Source organism: Vicugna pacos, chromosome 2 (genome assembly GCF_048564905.1).
Source record: "Vicugna pacos chromosome 2, VicPac4, whole genome shotgun sequence".
Taxonomy (NCBI): domain Eukaryota; kingdom Metazoa; phylum Chordata; class Mammalia; order Artiodactyla; family Camelidae; genus Vicugna; species Vicugna pacos.
The window spans coordinates 34,883,296-34,905,390 of NC_132988.1; the positions used below are offsets into that span (position 1 = coordinate 34,883,296).

Below are 22,095 nucleotides of genomic sequence, written 5' to 3' on the forward strand. Positions count from 1 at the left end.
AAAGGCTAAGACACAATCTCACCATAAACCCCACCCACTGTGAGGTGATCCAAACAAGGAGGAAACTCAAAACCTGGACTTTCTCACTGAGCAGCAGAGGGCTTATGCCACACATTGGACATTTCAGCTTTTACGATCAGCACCTGAGAAATAAGCCCTCCAAATATTTGGCTTTGAGGACCAATGGGGACAGCTCTTAAAGGGATTGTGCACAGGCTGACCTGCTCCACAGCCAGTGTAGAAGCAGTCATTTGAAAAGAACCTAGACTTTATATAAAAGAGATTCATTTCCTAATTTTAAAGCACTGGGCTCAGGAGCAGGGGCCTGATGGGATACTCTCTAGGAACTGACGCTGGTGGGTGCCATCTTTCTGCTTTTGTTCCACTTTGCTAAAGCCAGAGGACACCATCTTTGTACTCACACTTCCTCTGCTGTGCTTCAGAATGCTGGTATCTCCTGGAGGGGAGCTTCTACACACATCTGGTGTTCTGGTTTTTTATACTTGGTGACTTAGTTTTTGTGGCAGCCACCCAGGGGATGCCCCTTGATAACCTGGCTCCAGAGACCAAGGGCTTGCATTCCTGGGTCTGATGGGGCTATAACAAGCAGAGAGACAGTTCTTGGAAGTCTGTCATTCCCAGGGCACTGCACAAGTTGCATACTGAAACACACCACCAGTCTTTTTGTTAAAGAGGTCTATTTCCTTGTCCAGATGTGGTCTGAGGGGCAGGTTTCTAGTCTGACACATATATAGGGACCTAAGAGACTCTGTAAGACCTACAGAGGTGCATTCGGGGGACACCAACAGGTGGATGCAATCTTTGTGCTCTCTGTCTCACTTCAGCTCACTGGTATCTTATAGAAAGAACTCATAACCTTCTCTGATTCTCTGGCTTTTGTAGCTGCTGACCGTGGGATATCCCTTGATTGCCTAGCTCTAGAGGCCAGGGGGACTTGCATTCTTGGATATCATGGGACTAACATAGAAGCTATCATCCTCCAGGGAACCACACAGCTGACTTACATATAACCCCAGGTTTTCTGTGAAAGAGGCCTAAGTGCTAGTCCTGGAGCTTTGGCTTTAAGGGCAGGCTTCAGGTTTGGCACACCATCTAGAGGGTATGAATGTGCTCTCAGGGAACACAGGCCAGGGGACACCATTTTTGCACTTTCCCTCTGCCTTGTTACAGCTCAACAGTATCTCCCAAAAAGGAGCTCATACACTCATCTGGAGTCTTGATTTTTGTGAATGCTGCTCTGGGGATACCTCCAGATTATCTGGCTCTTGAAGGCTGTGGGGCTTAGGCTTGTAGGCTTGTGGTCCTAAGCCCCACTAGGACTATATATATTTGCATACTTTAAAAGCTACTTCTTGAGGGTCTGGCTTCCAATCAGCCTAGATTCTAGGTGCTGAAATCTTCCCCTTTGGGATACTAACTGGTCTCAGGCACTGTCAACTACTGGCAGCTATTAGAAAAAAAAAAGGTTGCCTGGACGATCAAGATCAAAACTCTAACAGACAAACATAACATTAAAACACGTAGAACAACTGAAACTACAACTCTCAATAAATAATTAATTTAAAAGTTTTAAATGGTAATACCAACTTTCCAGGAGTAGTAGACCTTTTTAACCTCTATCATCATGTAACTAATAAAAATTATAGTTTCTAAGAAAATAATCCAGATTTAAAGTACCATAAAGAAAGGGAATTCAGGCTCAGCAGAATTTTTAACAACAGAAACATGTATGTTATTTCCAGGAACAAATACTGTTTTGGTAGTCAAGATGTTCCTTTGGTACTACTGAGACTATTAAACAAAATCAATTATTTTTGACATCTATTATAACACAAGAAGTGACAGAGTAGTAAGTTGTAGTTTAAGTCAACTTAATTTATAGGATGGTTTCAGGATCAAAAGATTTCTAAAGAGGAAATTCTCATGCTTCCTGTTTACTTAACAATATTCTTTCTCCTTTCTCACATCAAAGAACAGTTACCTTTATCTAGGAACAATCAATTTCAGCTCATTCTCAAAGACAATAAACTTGCATTTGAAAGTAACCATGATCCTTCATTAACTGTTATTATGAAGCCTAACAACATTCATATCCAGTCCCAGTCAATATTTTAAAGTTATTTGTACATATTTCATATACAGATTTTCCTTAAATTATTTTTTCATAAATTAGATCATCTAAAGCTTCCATAAAATAATGCTGTCACGTCACTTCACCTTATGTGGAAAATGAAATGTAATTATCTAAATACCTCCCAACTAAAACTTTTTAAGTTCCTATAACAGATACAATTTAATGTCTGCTCTACCTCTATAGGCAATGCCTTAATGCATGATCAATACATTTTTTATTCAACAGTTTAGAACACTGCTTTCTTAACTTTTCATACCATGACAAAGATACAAAACTAGAATTACTGAACATGGGGGTAAATAACAGGCTGCCTAAGGACAGAGCCGACTGTCCAGGCCTCTAGCTGTCTCTGGGCCCACACAGACCCCTCAAAAGCTGAATAGACTGAACCCTAAATCTCCCTGTGTAAGTCATCACTTATGCCAATATTTTACCTACTGTACTATTTCTCCTAATAACTGAGTTAGACTGAGGGTGAGGAGTCCATGACAAAATAAAGGCCAGAGTTAAATTTCTAAGAATTCAAACTTTGAAAATACTGACACAATCTCCTGTTCTCTCATAATCTGCCCCTTCAATGAAATTTCTTTACATCTACTCAATTTCCCTCTTTTCTTTTCCTTTATTTTGGCTTGGGCCGTTTCAGTAATGCATTCACACCACCCATGATTCCTTAAGCAGATCTGACCCAACCACAGCTGTGCCAATTCTTTAACCTAGTATCTACCATCCCCTCAAACAAGCCATAAACATTACATTAGGAGGCTCCACTAGAAGTTCATGAACATTGATGAAATATCCCCAATCTTATAAGCAAAGAAACAAAAAACCCCACCTTCCTAAAGCCATATTATTCTCATAATCCAGCTGTTTAAAGAACAGAATTTCTTCCCAAATTCTCACCTCCCATTAATTCCCTGACTCTGGCCAACTTTACCTCTAATATCACCAACTTTTCATTCTGTAGGATAGTGTTTTTCAAAGCGTAATAACTTGTTAAAATGTAGATTTGGGGCCTGTTCTCAATTTTGCTGAATCAAGATAACCTGGAGTGGTGTCTCTACTAAGTAACCAGGTTTGGGAATAGCTGTTTCAGTTACTGGTGGACTTCTGGTTGCCAAATCCAGTCATCATTCTCATTGACCCTTTGTAGCACTTGAAAATGCTTATTCTATCCTTGAAATTCCTCTTTCTGATATCCTCACTCTTTATCTACCTGTCAAATAACTCCATGTCTTCTCTTATTTTTCCAAATTCAAAATATGTGTCCCTTCAGATTCTATCCCTAGTGTTCTTCCTTTTATACTCCCTAAGAAGAAGCAAACATCTTCTCTCACAACTTAATTACCTCTTTGCAAGTAATTCCTAATTTTTTACCTGTACTCCAAAATATTTTCAAGGTGTTTGTCACTGTATTTCAACTGCTGAATATCTCCACTTGATAATCTTACTAACACCATAAAAATGTATGTTAAAATTTCAAATCTTTTCAGACAAATCAGACTCTATTCTTGACTTCTCTATGTCTATTTAAATTACCTACATACAAATATATTGTATTTATGTATGTGTGTGTCTGTGTGTGTAAAAACAGAGAGTGCACATGCACACACACATTGTCAGGAAGAAGTTATTTTAAGTTACTTTAAAACACATTAATCTGTACATATCTGGTAGGATATATTTTACGGAAGAAAACAATTTTAAATTGAGTAAATCATAATATTGATGGTAGTGATGGTATTGTTATTTTGAGACTATTGCCTGTGTGTAGTGGAAAAAAGTAAATAAAAGAAAGAACAAGATCTGTCAAGATGGCAGAGCACAAAGACCCTGAGCTCACCTGTCTCCTCTCACAAGCAAACGAACATCACAACTATTTGCAGAACAACCATCAATGAAAAAGACTGGAACTTACCAGAAAAGATCTTCTAAAACTAAGACATAAAGAAGAAACCACAAAAAAGATCGGCAGAAGGGGTGGATTTGTGACAAAGTCCCATTCCCCCAGTGGGCAACCCACAAGCTGAAGAATAATCACACTGCAGAAGTTTGCCCACAGGAATGAGAGGTCTGAGCCCCATGTCAAATACCCCAAACCCAGGACTCCTGCAGAAGGAAGATGAGCCCCCAAAGCATGTGGCTTTGAAGGATAGTGGGATTTAATTCTGGGAGTTCCAGAGGATCAAGAGAAATAGAGATTTCACTCTTAAAGGGCACACACAAAATCACACACTCCAGAACAAAAGGCGAAAGTATTAATTTGTTATTAGCTTGGGTCAGACCTACTTGCTGCTGTTGGAGTCTCTTGGAGAGTCAGAAGGCAACTGCACCTCAACTTGGGCACACAGACACTGGTGGCAGCCATTCTTGGGAGCTCCTTCTAACACATGGACATTAGTACTGGTGGGCAACATTGTAGAGTCATCCAACTACATTAGCCCCCAGGATCCAGCCCTGCCCTGATCCAAAAACCTATAGGTGCCAGTGGGATGCTTTAGGCCAAGCAGCTAACTGGGCAGGGACACAGCCCCACCCTTCAGCAGATAGGTTGCCTTAAGACCTCCTGAGATCACAGCTGCCTCTGGTCATAGCTCTGGCCACCAGAGGGCCCAGGACCCAGCTCCATCTACCAGTGGGAAGGCACCAGCACCAGAATCCCCTGGGTCCCAGCCCTGGTGCCAGGAAGACTGCTGTAGCCTCTGGACCAGCCTCACCTACCAGGAGGCAGACATCAGACTTAAGACAATTACAGTCCCACAGGCTATGGACCCAGCCTGCCCGTCAGCAGGTCAGACCCTACCCTGGGACCATCTGGGCAATAGCCCTGCCCACTAGCAGGCCAGCGTAAGGTTTGGGACACCCTGGACACCATACTGTGTCAGGAACGGGTCCCCACCACCAGCAATATGATAGCAGCACTGGGACCCTACGCCCTGCAACCAGACTCCAGGACCTGACTCTGCCTGCCAGTAGTCCAGCGTTAACCCCAGCGCCTGGCTTCACCCACTGGTGGGAAGGCAACAGCCCTGGAGTCTCCTGGTCCCTAACTCTGCCAAACAGTGAGCCAGTGCTATCCTTGAGGCTATCTGCGGTTCTGCAGTCAGATACCTGTGACCCAGCTCCACCAACCAGCAGCCGGCAGCCTGTCTACAAGGCAGGACTTGGCAAACAACTGGACTGGGGACCAACCTAGCCTAAAGACTGCTCACATGGTCAGCCTGACAAAACAGAAGGACCTATGCAGCCTTCACAAGGGGAAGCCCTAGAGCATATAGTTCAAGTGATGGGAGGGGAGTGTATTGCTGGAACTCATATAGACTTCTCCAAGGTCAGGAAACATAACTAACCTACAAGATATATAAAAATACAAATAGCAACTTAGGCAAAATGAGGTGACAGAGGAACATGTTCCAGATGAAGGAACAAGATAAAAGCCCAGAAGAAGAACTAAGTGAAGTGGGGTTAGGTAACCTACTCAAGAAAGAGTTCAGTGTAGTCATCATAAAGATGATCAAAGAACTTGAGAGAAGAATAGATATACAGAGTGAGAAGTTAGAAGTTTTCAACAAAGTTAGAAAATATAAAGAACCACCAGAGATGAAAAATACAATAATTGAAAAGAAAACTACATTAGAAGGAATCAATAGTAGACTAAATGATACAGAAGAATGGATCAGCAAAATAGAAGACAGAGTAGCAGAAACTACTGATGCTGAATAGAAAAAAAGAATGAAAAAAAAATAAGGACAGTTTAAGAGACCTCTGGGACAACATCAGGCATGCCAATATTTGCACTGTAGGGGTCCCAAAAAGAGAAGAGAGAAAGATGCTAACAACATATTTAAAGACTTAATAGCTGAAAACTTCCCTGCCTTAGGAAAGGAAACAGACATCCAAGTCCAGAAAGCACAGAGTCTGTTACAGTATTAACTCAGAGGAACACACCAAGACACACTGTAATTAAAATGTTAAAATTTAAGATGAAGAGAAAATATGAAAAGGACCAAGGAAAAAGCAACAAATAATACATAAGGAAACTCCCACAAGGCTATGCTGACTTCAACAGAAACTCTGCCGGCCAGAAGGGAGGGGCATGATATATTTAAAGTGATGAAAGGAAAGACACTATAAGGCTCTTAACCTGGCAAGGCTCTCATTCAGATTCGATAGATCAAAAGCTTTATAGAAAAGAAAAAGCTAAAAGAATTCAGCACCATCAAACCAGCTTTACAAGAAATGTTAAAGGAACTTCTGTAAGTGAAAAAGAAACGGCCACAACTAGAAACATGAAAATTAAGAAATGAAAAAGCTAATCAGTAAAGGCAAACATACAGTAAAAGTAGGAAATCACCCACACACAAAGCTAGTAAGCAAGTTAGAAGACAAAAGTAGTAAAATCATCTATATCCACAATAAGCAGTTAAGGGATATACAAAACAATTAGATATAAAAATGTGATATAAAAATAATAATTGTGATGGGAGGAGAGGACAAATGCATGGTTATTAAAATGCACTTGAAATTAAGAGACAGCAACTTAAAATAATTACACACACACACACACACACACACACACACACAGACTACTAGAAAAAGCCTCATGGTAACCACAAACCAAAAATCTATAATAGATACACATACACAAAAAGAAAAAGGAATCCAAAGATAACACTAGACATAAAATCATAAAAGAAGAAAACAAAAGAAAAAAGGAAAAAAAGGTCCGTAAAACAACCGCAAAACAATTAACAAAATGGCAGTAAGAACACACATATCAATAATTACTGTAAGTATAAATGGGCTAAATGTACCAATCAAAAGACATAGAGTGGCTGAATGAATACAAAATAAGACCTGTTTATATGCTGCTTACAGGAGATTCACTTCAGATCTAAAGATACACACTACAGACTGAAAGTGATAGAAAACGGCATTTTGTGAAAGAAAATAGAAATCAAAAGGAAGCCAGGGTAGCAGTACTTCTATCAGACAAAATTTACTTTATAATATAAGACTATCACAGGTGATAAAGAAGGACACTAAATAATGATCAAGGGATCTATCCAAGAAGAAGGTATAACAATTGTAAATACATATCCATCCTAACTGGGAGCACTTAAATACATAAAGCAAATACTAACAAATATAAAAGGAGAAATTAACAGTGTCACAATAATAGTAGGAGATTTTAACACCTCTCTTACATCAATGGACAGATCATTCAGACAGAAAATCAATAAGCAAACACTGGTCTTAAATGACATTAGACCAAATGGATTTAATATATGTAAACAGAACATCCCATCTAAAAGCAGCAGAATACATATTCTTTCAAGTGCACATGGACATTTCCAAAACAGATCACATGCTAAGCCAAAAAACAAGCATAAGTAAATTTAAGAAACTGAAATTATATCAAACATCTTTTCCGACCATAATGCTATGAAACTAGAAATCAACTACAAGAAGCTGCAAAAAACACACACACATCAAGGTTAAACATTATGCTACTAAACAACAAATAGGCCACTGAAGAAATTAAAGAGGAAATAAAAAAATACCTAGATACAAATGAAAACAAAAACATGATCCAAAACCCATAGGTTTACATCCCATAGGATGCAGCTTAAGCAGTTATAAGAAGGAAGTTTACAGTGATACAAGCTTACATCAGGAAACAAGAAAAATCTCAAATAAACAATCTAAACTTATACCTAAAAGAAGTAAAGAAAGAAGAATGACCAAAATTCAAAGTTAGTAGAAGGAAAGAAGCCAGAAATGAATGAAATAGAGACTAAGAAAAAAAGAGAAAAGATCAATGAAACGAAAAGCTGGCTCTCTGAACAGATAAACAAAATTGACAATCCTTTAACCAGACTCACCAAGAAAAAAGGGGAGATGGCCCAAATCAATAAAATCAGAAATAAAAAGAAGTTACAACCAACATGACAGAAATACAAAAGATCATAAGGGACTACCACAAACAACTAAATGCCAATAAAAAGGACAATCTAGAAGAAATGGACAAATTCTTGGAAATGTACAATCTCTCAAGACTGAACCAGGCAGAAACAGAAAATATAAATAGACTAACTACCAGTAATGAAACTGAATCAGTCATTTAAAACCTCCCAACAGGCAAAAGTCCAGGAACAGATGACTTCAGAAGTGAATTCTACCAAAAATTTAGATAAGAGTTAACAGCTATCCTTCTCAAGCTATTCTGAAAAACTGGAGAGGAAGGAACACTTCTGAACTCATTCTATGAGGCCAGCATCACCCTGATAACAAAACCAAATATATCTCAAAAAAAAAAAAAGGAAATTACAGGCCAGAATCACTAATGAACATGGATGCAAAAAACCTCAACAAAATATCAGCAAACTGAATCAAACAGTATATTAAAAGGATCATACACGTTGATCAAATGGGATTTTAACAGGGATACAAGGATGGTTCAATATCCACAAATCAATCCATGTGATACACTACATTAACAAATTGAAGAATAAAAATATCATCATCACAATAGCTTCAAAAAACCCTTTTTGACAAAATTCAATATACATTTATAACACACACTCTCAACATTATGAGTGTAGATGGGACATACCTCAACATAATAAAGGCCATTTAAGACAAACCCATAGCCAACAACACAACAGTGAAAAGCTGAAAGCATTTCCTTTGAGATCAGGAACAAAACAAGGATGCTCACTCTTGCTACTTTTATTCAATATAGTATTGGAACTCCTAGCAACAGCAATTAGACAAGAAATAAAAATTTTCCAAATTAGAAAAGAAGCAGCAAAACTCACTGCTTGCAGGTGAAATGATACTACACATAGAAAATCCTAAAGACACGACCAGAAAACTACTAGAGCTCATCAATGATTTCAGCCAAGTTGCAGGATACAAAGTTAATTTACAGAAATTGATTGCATTTCTATACAGTATCATGAAACTATCAGAAAGAAAAATTAAGGAAACAATCCCACTTATTATTTGCATCAAAAAGAATAATATATCTAAGCTCACAGTGAAAAAGAATGTGACAATGAATATATGTATGTTCATGTATAACTGAAAAATTGTGCTCTACATTGGAAATTGACACAACATTGTAAACTGACTATAACTCAACAAAAAAATAATGTAAAAAAAAACCCAGAATAAGATATCTAGGAATAAACTTAAAGAGGTGAAAGACCTGTATTTGGAAAGCTATGAGACACTGATGAAAGAAACTGAAGGTGACACAAACAGATGGAAAGATATACTATGTTCTTGGACTGGAAGAATTAGTATTGTTAAAATGAACATAATACCCAAGGCAATCTGCAGATTCAGTGCAATCTCTATCAAAATACCAATGGCATTTTTCACAGAAGAAACAATTTTAAAATGTTTATAGAAACTTTACAAAAGACCCCAAAGAGCCAAAACAATCTTGAGAAAGAACAGGTTGGAGGAGTCACACTCCTTGACTTCATACTACAAAGCTACAGTCATCAAAACAGTATGGTACAGACACACACAAAAAAGACATATAGATCAATGGAACAGGACAAAGAGCCTAAAAATTAACCCACAACTTAATGGCTAACCTGTGACAAAGAAGGAAACAATACACAATGGAGAAAAAAATAGTCTCTTCAACAAACTGTTGGGAAAACTCGACAGCTACATGGAAAAGAATGAAACTAGAACATTCTCTAACATCATATACAAAAATAAACTCAAAATGGGATAAAGAACTAAATGTAAGACCAGAAACCATAAAACTACAGGAAAAACACAGGTAGAACACTCTCTAATGTACACTGTAGTAATTTTTATTTTGAATCTGCCTCCCTAAGTAAAGGAAATAAAAGGAAAATTAAACAAATGAGACCTAATTAAACTCAAAAGCTTTTTCACACCAGAGGAAATGATTTACAAAATGAAAAGACAATCTACATAATGGGAGAAAATATTTGCAAATGATATGACTGATAAAGTGTTAATATCCAAAATCTATTAACAGCTCATTCAACTCAACATCAAAAAAACAAACCACCCAACTAAAAAATGAGCAGAAGAACTAAACAGACATTTTTTCTAAAGAGAATATGCACATGGCCAACAGACACATGAAAAGATGCTCAACATTGCTAATCATCAGGGAAATGCAAATCATAACCACAATGTGCTATTATCCCACACTTGTCAAAATGGCTATCATCAAAAAGAAGACAATTAACAAAATGTTGGTGAGGATGTTGAGAAAAGAGAACCCTCATAAAACTGTTGATGGGAATGTAAATTGGTGCAGCCACTACAGAAAACAGTTTGGAGGTATGCACCCAAATGCCACTCTTGTGTATATATATGAAAAAAACACAAAAATACTAATTCAAAAAACATACACCCCCCCCAATGTTCACAGTAGTATTATTTACAATTGCCAAGATACAGAAGCAACCTAAATGTCCATCAATAGATGAATGGATAAAGAAGATGTGGTATATATATACATATATATATATATATATATGTATATATGTATATATATATATATATATATATAAAATGGAATATTACTCAGCAATAAAAAAGAATGATATTTGCTATTTGTAATAACATGGACAGATCTGGAAGGTACTATGTTAAGTGAAATAAGTCAGAAAAAGACAAAAACTGTATAATATCACTTATATGTGGAGTCTAAAAAATAAAACAAACTAGGAAATAAAACAAAAAAGGAGACTCATAGATACAGAGAACAAACTAGTGGTTACCAGTGGGGAGAGGGAAGTGGGGGAGGGGCAATACAGAGGTAGGGGATTAAGAGACACAACTATTATGTATAAAATAAGCTTCAAGGACATAGTATATAACACAGAGAATGTAGCCATATATTGTATAATAACTATAAGTGGAGCATAACCCTTACAAATTGTGACTCATCGTATTTTACACATGTAACATGTAATACTATACAGCAATTATACTTCAATAAAAATAAATTTTTTAAGTAAGTAAGAAATTGTGTTGTATCAATAGGAATCAAGATTTTAGTGTGAGAGAAACTAGATTCAAATGTAAGATTTAAGAGTTTAAACTAAAAACCCAGTAGACCTGAATGTGAAATGGAACTATCAATGTGAACTAAATATATTATTTTATCTTAAATTAATATAATTATTTCCAAGCTCTTTTCTCTAGAAAGGCCTAAGGAAAAAAAACCAACTCAGGAATAGGTACCCTTAGCATCCAGATTATGGTTTCTAAACATGACTTTCCATGAAAAGAAATGAGGCTTCTTGAGAGAAATGGCCAAGTCCATGACTGGGGCAACAAATGCACAAGATGAGGCAAGAACATTTGTCATAAGAGAAAGAAAGAAAGCCAACAAAGACTATTGGGATATAGACTATAGGAATTGCCTACATCAAAAGATATAGGCACCAACATGACAATGCTACATGAGACAAGGACACTACTCACAACTTCAATTCACATTGAACTGGAAAATCATAGCCAGTGGGGAAAAAAAGAAAATGAAATTAGATAATAAATATTGGGACTGAATAAATTTTTTGTTATTCACATATGACATAATTGTGTATGAAGAAAAACCAAAAAGCTCTAAACATTAACTCAATTAATTTAAGAAGGTCACTGGCTATAAAGCCAATCTTAAAAGGTCACTGTATGCCTATATACCAGCAACAAATAAATAGAAAATAAAATATACAAAATGATACTACTTAAATTAGCATCAGAAACACCAACTTGCAGAAAAATACTAAGATATGTTTAGCAAAGGCTTCCATTGGTGAAAGAGAACTTAAACTTAGATGCAATTAGTTTCATGGGTTTTGAACAACTTTAGAAATAGAGGTTTAAAAATAGCACACAAATAATAAAATATCTAGGAATAAATCTAACCAAGGAGGTGAAAGACTTATACAACTATAAACCACTGATGAAGGATATTAAAGAAGACTTTAAAAAATGGAAAGATACTCCATATTCCTTGATTGGAGGAATCAGTATTGTTAAAATGGTCACACTGCCCAAGGCAATCTACAGATTTAATGCAATCCCTATCAAATAACCCAGGACATATTTCACAGAACTAGAACAAATCATAACAAAATTTATATGGAACCACAAAAGACCTAGAATTGCCAAAGCATTACTGAAGAAGAAGAAAGAGGCAGGAGGAATAACTCTCCCAGACTTCAGACAATACTACAGAGCTACAGTCATCAAGACAGCATGGTATTGGTACAAAAACAGACATATGGACCAATGGAACAGAATAGAGAGCCCAGAAATGAACCCACAAACTTTTGGTCAACTCATCTTCGACAAAGGAGGCAAGAATATACAATGGAATAAAGAGTCTCTTCAGCAAATGGTGTTGGGAACACTGGACAGCAGCATGTAACTCAATGAAGTTAGAACACTCCCTTACACCATACACAAAAATAAACTCAAAATGGATCAAAGACTTAAACATAAGACAAGATAACAATAAACCTCCTAGAAGAAAATATACGCAAAACATTATCTGACATACATCTCAAAAATGTTCTCCCAGGGCAGTCTACCCAAGCAATAGAAATAAAAGCAAGAATAAACAAATGGGACCTAATCAAACTTACAAGCTTCTGCACAGCAAAGGAAACCATAAGCAAAACAAAGCGACAACCTATGGAATGGGAGAACATTTTTGCAAACAATGAAACTGACAAGGGCTTGATTTCCAGAATATATAAGCAGCTCATATGACTTAATAAGAAAAAAACAAACAACCCAATCCAAAAATGGGCAGAAGACCTAAACAAGCAATTCTCCAAGGAAGACATACAAATCATCAATAGGCACATGAAAAAATGTTCAATATTACTAATTATCAGAGAAATGCAAATCAAAACTACAATGAGGTTATCACCTCACACCAGTCAGAATGGCCATCATTCAAAAGTCCACAAATGACAAATGCTGGAGAGGCTGTGGAGAAAAGGCAACCCTCTTACACTGCTGGTGGGAATGCAGTTTGGTGCAGCCACTTTGGAAAACAGTATGCAGATGCCTCAAAAGACTAGGAATAGACTTACCATATGACCCAGGAATCCCGCTCCTGGGCATATATCCAGAAGGAACCCTACCTCAAAAAGACGCCTGTACCCCAATGTTCATAGCAGCACTATTTACAATAGCCAAGACATGGAAACAGCCTAAATATCTATCGACAGATGACTGGATAAAGAAGATGTACTATATTTATACAGTAGAATACTATTCAGCCATAAAAACCGACAACATAATGCCATTTGCAGTAACATGGATGTCCCTGGAGAATGTCATTCTAAGTGAAGTAAGCCAGAAAGAGAAAGAAAAATACCATATGAGATCACTCATATGTGGAATCTAAAAAAAAATGAATATAAATACAAAACAGAAACAGACTCACAGAGATAGAATAGAAACCTGTGGTTGCCAAGGGGGCGTGGGGTGGGAAGGACAGAAAGGACAGACTGGGATTTCAAAATTTGTATATGGACAGGAATATGCAGAATAGATAAACAAGATTATACTATATAGCACAGTACAAGATCTTGTGGTAGCTCATAGCAAAAAAATAATGTAACGAATATATGTATGCTCATGTGTAACTGAAAAATTGTGCTCTACACTGGAACTTGACACAACAGTGTAAAATGACTATAACTCAACAAAAAATCTTTAAAAAAAAGTAGAGGTTTAAAAGTCTAAATTTAGAAGTTTGCTTTTCTTCAAGCAAAATATATTGCATAACCCCAAATACGTAACTGGTGCTTGTGTCAGTCAAAAGCAAAATACTCACGAATGTGAAGAGCCATGAGAAGATGAAAAATTTTGTATTTTCAAAGTCAATTCACTATCAAAGAGAGGCAAACTAATAGAAATAGAGACTGGAAATTCACTATAGGAGGAAGCAACCCAGAAAAGAGACTAAAAAGATTTAAGCAGGAAACACTAATTTAGAGAAATAAGGAATAAACATCTGATTGATGGAAAAAGAACTTATTAATAGTATATTTATGTTGATCCACATAAAATTACACATATTTGATCATTTTTAACCTACCTCTCCTCCTAAAATGGCAATTTCACATGCTTCAACCTATTAATAAGTATAGAATCTAGTCTAATCTGGAAAGACATACATGTCTTCAATGTTCATCAGCTAAACCCTATCATACTTTTAGAACAGACAAAAAACAAACCCTCCTAACAAAAATACCTACATTAGTCTCATCAGAGATTATAATCGTTTATTTGGGTTGAAGTGAAACTTCTTAATTTAATAAAAATCCTAGGTAAGAGGGGCAAAGTTTGAGAATTAATGTTTAATTCATCTGTGGTTGAAATTAAGGAAGAGACTGAAGAAGCTAAAGTATGGTACTCACAATTTCACTAAAGATATATATCCTAACTAAAGAATAACTAAACTTTCTCTTTTCACCTAATCACTGTATAAACAAATACAAATATAAAGCTAAATAATCTTTCATTGATCTATTATTAGAAATCCCTATTAATCTAAATTATAAAGAGTAACATTTGGAGGATCTACAGAAAACCTGAAAATGGGCAATCTTTTTAAAAGTATTTATGATAATCCTCTATTAATCAGAATAACTAATTCATCAAAGTATTCCCTAACATGGTTAATATTTTTCTGCTTTTTTATGTGCAATTTGCATTCATGAGATTCTCTGACATGAGAAATGATGTTTTTCCCCTCCACTATGGTTAATGACAAATATCAGGCATTCATATGCCTGTTGATTTAATCAACAAATTAGTAGGAATTATTATTTGTATTCTTGGATTCCAATTATTAATTAAAAAAGAAACTTGAGTGAAATACCAGGACACAATGTTGAATAGCTTTGCTGAACAAAGAACTTTTAAAGCAAAAATTTAAAAGAAAATGAATTTTCTTTTAAATTACAAAAAGGATAAGGGCTTTATAATTTCTAAAAAAATAAATGCAAAATGGCTACATAATGAAGCAGGTAATTATTTTTTCAAAAAATAAAAAAATTAAAACCCTAACATTTCAAGGTAAATTAACATGAATATTTATAAATTTGCTGCAATCTCTGGACATTGCTGCTGCAAGACTCTGATTTTTAAAGCTGAAAACCATCAATATTTAAAAAGCATTTTTAGTAGTCAAAACACACGAAAAAAAAAGATTTTTAATATGACAATGGATTGCTTAATTCACATACTAAATTGCTCTATACAGGGAGATTTCACAATCCAGGAGCCATAGCCATGTTGCTGTAAGTAGGATTTCAACAAAGTTTTAGCTTCTTGATAGGATCCAGACATACGCTATAGAAAGAAAAAATACTGAATTATAGTATATAGGCAGAATTTGGCTTATGAAAATTAAGTAGCCCTATTCTTCTTTCTTTAGTTTGACATTTTAAAAATTAATAAAAATCTTTTTGAATTCCCATTGGTTTCCTCAGTATTATTTTTGAAACTAAAAAATTTCCTTCCCCAAAACTAAAAGGTAATTTTTCTTTTTTAAAACATTTTTAAATTAAGAGTAATCATACTCATTACAGAAAACTTGAAAAATAGAGAAAATACAAAGAAGTAAATAAAAATCACTTGCAATCCCCAAGCTATAGATAATCATTATTAATATTTTTGTTTATTTCCTCTCATTTTTAAAATAAATAAACATCAAAAAATCGAGCTTTATTTAGGTATAATTTGTATACCATAAATCCACCCACTGGTAAGTATTCAGTCTGATGTTGTTTTACTAAATTTATACGGATGTGCAACCATCAACAGTCCAGTTGTAAAACAATTCCATTACCCGCAAAAAGTTCCCCTGTACTCATACACAGTCAGTCTGTAATTATGGATTGCGCTTTTTGTGTCACACCTAAAAAAATTTGTCTAACCTCAGAATACAAATATCTCCTCACATTTTCTTTGGAAAGTACAGTTTTTAGCTCTTTTAGATCTATGATCCATTTGAGGGTTTTTTTTTTTTTGTGAATGAGTAAGTCTAAGTTAATTTTTTAGCTTGCTCACTGACCTCTAACTATTCCAGCACCATATGTTGAAAAGACTTATTTATCCCATTAAATTATCTTGGCACCTTTGTACAAAATCAACTGACCATAAGTATGTGAGCTTATTTCTGAACTCTTATTTTGTTCCATTGATCTATATGTCTATCATTACATTAATATGTTGTCTTGATTACTGTGGCTTTACAATAAGTTGTTGAAACTAGGTAGGGTAGCTTTACCAATTCTGTTCTTTTTAAAAATTGTTTTGGTTCTTCTGTGTTCTTTGGATTTTACATTTTGACTTTATTTATTTTTTTCATATTGACTTTAGAATCAGTTCTACACAAAAGTTTACAGGGATTTTGACAGTTTGCATTGAATCCATACATTAATTAGGAAAGAAATGACATTCTGAAAGTATTAAGTTCCAGTCTATAAATTGGTATATCTCTATTTAGGTATTCTTCAATTTCTCTCAGCAATGTTTGATCATTTTTGGTGTACAGGCCTTATACTTCTTTCGTCAAATTTATTCCTAAATTTATTTTTATGCTCTTATAGATGAATCTGTTATCCCAATTTTAATTTTGGAGTGCTCATTCACAGTATATAGATACACTACTCAGTTTTCTACACTGTTCTTATACCATGTGCTAAATTCATGCATGATATCATTGTTTCTGGTGATTCCATAGGAATTTTACATACAAGATCATTTAGAAATAAGAAGAGTTTTTCTACTTCCTTTCCATTCTAGACGCCTTTTCTTTCTTTTCCTTGCCTTGTTGCACTGGCTAGGAACTATGGAACAATGTTGACTAGAAGTGTCGAGAACAGACTCGTTCTTCCCCAACCTTAGAGGTAGGGGAAAGAGTATTCAGCCTTTCAGCATTAAGTGTCATGTCAACAGTAGGTTTTCACTGATGTCTTTTATGCAATTTAGGAAGTTCACTTCTATTTCTTATTTGTTCAGTATTTTTACTGGGAATAGGTGTTGGAGCTTGTCAAATGCATTTCATACATCTACTGAGGTTAAGTATGTGGGTTTTGGACTTGAATATATTGACATAATGTATTATATCATAGAATTTTCTTTTTTTCTTTTATATTTATATTTTATATTTTTAATTGAAATAGTCAATTTACAATGCTGTGCTAAGTCTCCAGTATACAGCATGGTGATTTAGTTATACACACACACATATTTTTTCATATTCTTTTTTATTATAGGTTACTACAAGAAACTGAACATAGTTCCCTGTGCTATGCAGTAGGGACTTGTTGTTTATCTATTTTATATATAGTAGTTAGTATCTGTGAATCCCAAACTCCCAATTTATCCCTCTCCGACTTTCCCCGCTCCAGTAACCATAACTTTGTTTTCTATGTCTGTGAGTCTGTTTCTGTTCTGTAAATAATTTCGTGTGTGTTTTTATTTAGATTCCAAATATGAGTGATATCATGTGGTATTTTTCTTTCTCTTTTTGCCTTACTTCACTTAGTATGATAATCTCTAGGTCCATCCATGTTGCTGCAAATGGCATTATTTTATTCTTTTTTATGGATGAGTAGTAGTATTCCATTGGATATATCACACAACTACTTTATCCAGTCATCTGTTGATGGACATTTAGGTTGTTTCTATGTCTTGGCTATTGTAAACAGTGCTGCTATGAATACTGGAGTGCATGTATCTTTTCGAATTGTTAAAGTTCCCTCTGGATATATGCCCAGGAGTGGGATGGCTGGATCATATGGTAAGTCTATTTTCAGTTTTTTGTCCTCTCTCCTTATTTTGTTTTGATTTGCTTTTCTTCTTCTAACTTCTTTAGATGAACGCTTAAATAACTGATTTTATGGTTCTTTCTTTCTAATAAATTTAAAGCTATGCATTGCTAAGCACTTATTTGATTATATTCCCTAAATTTTAATGTGCTGTATTTTCATTTTCATCCCAGATATTTCTCACTTTCCCTTATAATTTCTTCTTTGACTCATGGGTCAGAGGTTATGTTGCTTAATTTCCAAATGTATATTTTCACATTTCATTCTGTTGTTGATTTCTAATTTAATTCCATAGTGATTAGAACATATTTTGTATGACTTTAATCCTTCTAAACTTACTGAGACTTGCTTTATGGCCAAATGAGCTATAGTGGAGAATGCTCCATGTATATTTGAAAAGAATGTATGTTCTGCTGTTCTGTGGAGTACAGAGTGTTTGGTTTGGCTGGTCTGTGTTATTTAAGCCTTCTATATTCTGATTTTCTGTCTAGTAGTACTATCAATAAATGAAAGAGGAATATTAAAACCTCCAACTATAATTGTAGAATTGTCAATTTCACAATTTACCAAATGCTGCCAGTTTCTGTTTATGTATTTTGGGGTTCTGTTGTTATACTCATACACATATACAATTGTTGTATGTTCCTCATGTACTAACCTTTTACCACTATGTGTTTTGTCTCTAGTAATATTTCTCATCTTGATGTGTATTTGTTTGATATTAATATAAACACTCCAGCTGTCTTATTGCTACTGTTTGCATGGTATATCTTTTTTTTTATCCTTTTACTTTCAATCTATTTGTGTCTTTGAATTTAATATGTCTCTTGCAGACAGCACATAGTTGGGTCTTGCTTTTCTGCCCAATCTGACAATCTGTCTTTTTTTTTTGAGCATTTGGAATATTCAAATTTAATGTAGTTATTGATACAGTGGATTTATGTCTGTAATTTCACTATTTTCCAAGTCTGTGCCCATTATTTCTCTTCTTTACTGCTTTTTTGTCTTTTTTAAAATGCAATTTTTAGTACCTCATTTTATTTCCTCTGTTAGTATTTTACCTCTGTTAGTATTTTCTAGTTATTTTATTCATGGTTACTTTAGGAATTACAACATGCCTCTTCATCTTACCATAAGCTACTTTAGATTCATACTGACTGAATCCTGGTAAAATATAGCAACTTGTTTCAATATCGATTCATTTCTTTCTCTGTGCTTTATTTTTGAGCACAGAGAATATTATTATATTCCAGCTATATGTAAAAAAATTCAGTAATACAGTGTTAAAATAATTTTTAACAATTTTGTTTTTAAAGAAAATAAGACAAACATACACGCATGTATCTTTTATATCTACCCACATAATTACTGTTTTCAGTATTCTTTCTTTTCTGTAGATTTGTTATTGTCTGGTATAATTTTTTCCAAGCCTCAAGGATTTCCTTTGGAATTCCTTTTAGAGAAGTTCAGCTAACAAATTTTCTTAACTTTTGTCTACCTGACAATGTTTTTATTTTGCTTTTATTTCTGAAGGATTATTTTGCTGGGTATAGAATTCCTGGTTGCCAAGTTTTTTCTTTCACACCTGAACATGTCATTTAACTGCATCCTGGTCTCTATTCATTTCCAATAGCTTTGTTGAGATATAATCCATATATCATAAACTTCACCCTTCTGAAGTGTGTAATTCAGTGGCTTTTACTATATTCACAAAGTTATACAATTATGACTACTAATTCCAGAACATTTCCATCACCCCTAAAAGGAATTCTGTATTCATTAGCAGTCAACCCTCATTTTCTCCTCCCCACCTCCCTGGAAACTACTAATCTACTTTATGTCTCTATGAATTTGTCTATTCTGGACATATAGTTCATATAAATGGAATCATATATGTAGCTTTTTCTGTGTGTCTGGCTTCTTTCATTTAACATAATGTTTTCAAAGGTAATCCATATTGTAGAATATATCAGTACTTCAGAGTTCCTTTTATGAATAAATGGTAGTCCACAGTATTGATAGGCCATGTTTTGTTTATCCATTTATCAGCTGATGAACATTTGGATTGTTTCTACCTTTTCTGTGTTATGAATAGTTTTATGAACATTTATGTATAAGCTTTGGTATGGATAGGTGTTTTCAATTATTTTATGTGAATATATACCCAGGAGTGAAATTCCTGGGTTACATGATAACTCTATATTAAACTTTTTTGAGGAACTGTTAAATTACTTTCCAAAGCAGCTGCAGCAATTTACATTTCTGCCAGAAATGTGTGATAGCTCCAACTTTTTTCCCACATTCTTGACACTTGTTAATATCATTCTTTAATATAGCCATATCCTAATGTGTGTAAAATAGTGTATCATTAAGATCTTCAGCCACATTTCTCTAATGACTGACAATGTTGAATATCCTTCCATATGCTTATTGATCATTTTAAAATCTGCTTTGTAGAAAAGTCTATTCAAATCCTTTGCTCATTTAAAAAATTAGTCTTCTGTCTATTATTATGTTGCAAAAGCTTTTTGTATATTCTGGATTCAAGTCCCTTATTAAATAGATGATTTGCAAATATTTTCTCCCAGTGTGTGCCTTGCCGTTTCATTTTATTTTTGAAATGCAAAAGTTTTAATTTTAATGAAATTTAAAATATTTTTTTCTCTTATGGATTGTTTTTGTTATTACATCTAAGAAATTTTTCAACTTAGGAATACAAGTATTTTCTCCTACGTTTTCTCCTGAGTTTTATAGTTTCAGTTCTTACATAGCTCTATCCATTTTGAGTTAATTTTTGTATATGATATGAGGTAGAGGTCTAAGTCCAATCTTTTCCATGGAGATATCCAGTTGTCCTAGGACTCTACTGAAAAGATTATTTTTCCCACTTAATGATCTTGGCACTCTTGCTAAGAATCAACTCATCATAAATGCCAGGGGTTATTTCTGGACCGTCAATTATATTCCATTGATCTGTATGTTTGTACTAATATTAGTATTATACTGTCTTGATTATTATGGTTTTCTAGTATGTTTTGAAACCAGAAGTATGAATTCTCAAACTTTGTTCTTTTTCAAGATTGTTTTGGCTATTTTAAGTTGGCTTCCAATATTGCTAATGAGAAATCAGCCTTTAAATGTATGGTCTATGGTTGATAACTATTTTTTCTCTTGCTGCTTTCAAGATTTTGTCTTCATCTTAAGTAGGCTGACTGCAATGTAGCTAGGTGTGAATCTTTACTTTTTTCTTGGGGTTTCCTCAGCTTCTTGGATCTATTAATGTTTTTCACCAAATACGAAGTTTTTTTCAGTCATTTCTTCAAATATTTTTCCCGACCCCTCGTCTCTCTTTTTCCTCTAGGATTCCTAGTATACAGAAGTGGGTACACTTAATACTGTTCCACAAATCTCTGAAGCTCTGTTCATTTTCCTTTAATCTGTTTTCATTCTGTCCTTTAAAATAACTTATTTTGATCTATCTTCAAAGTCCACTGATATTTTTATGCAATCACAAACGTACTGTTAGCCCATCTAGAGAAGTATTCACTTCAGTTATTAAATGTTTCAATTTTAGAATAGTCAATGAAACATTGTCATACTTTGTTTTCATTCTTTGAACACAGTTATAACAGCTGCTCTGAAGACTTTGCTATATTCAACATTTGGATCTACTCAGAACCAGTTTCTATTGAATGTTAACTTTTCCTGAGTACAGGTTTTACTTTTCTGTTTTTTACATATGTTTTTTTTGTTGAAATGTTGACTTCTTAGATAATATATTGTTGCAACTCTGAATTGCTTTATTTTTCTAAGAGGTTTTCTCTTTTTTTAGCTTGCTGAAATTGTGAGATCTGCTTTCTCCATGGTGTGCACTGTCTCTTCCCAGTTTTTTAATGTTTTAGCCTGGCTTCCTAGTGGTTACCCAATATCTGAACAGCTTAGTGAAAAGCAAATAGCTTAGTGACAAGCAAATGATTTCAGCAGATATTATGCTCAAACAACTTAAACTTTTAAGGCTCCCACCTTTTTCTAATCAATTCATTTGGGGAGGGGTGGGTGGTACTGTGT

General features: G+C 34.6%; 1 protein-coding gene across 3 annotated transcripts in view; it reads right to left on the bottom strand.

Annotated features, from left to right (window-relative positions):
- Positions 1 to 22,095, bottom strand: part of ADAD1 (adenosine deaminase domain containing 1) — a 66,284-nt gene that overhangs the window by 10,250 nt on the left and 33,939 nt on the right. Inside the window, exon 12 of one of the 3 annotated variants that reach the window (XM_072938087.1) lies at positions 15,436 to 15,541. The exons of 1 other annotated variant lie outside the window; for it this stretch is intronic. In XM_072938087.1, the coding sequence (XP_072794188.1) occupies positions 15,436 to 15,541 (106 nt within the window). Of the gene's footprint in view, positions 1 to 15,384; positions 15,542 to 22,095 lie in introns of those variants that run through there. One more of the 3 variants, XM_072938095.1, reaches the window with a different exon arrangement.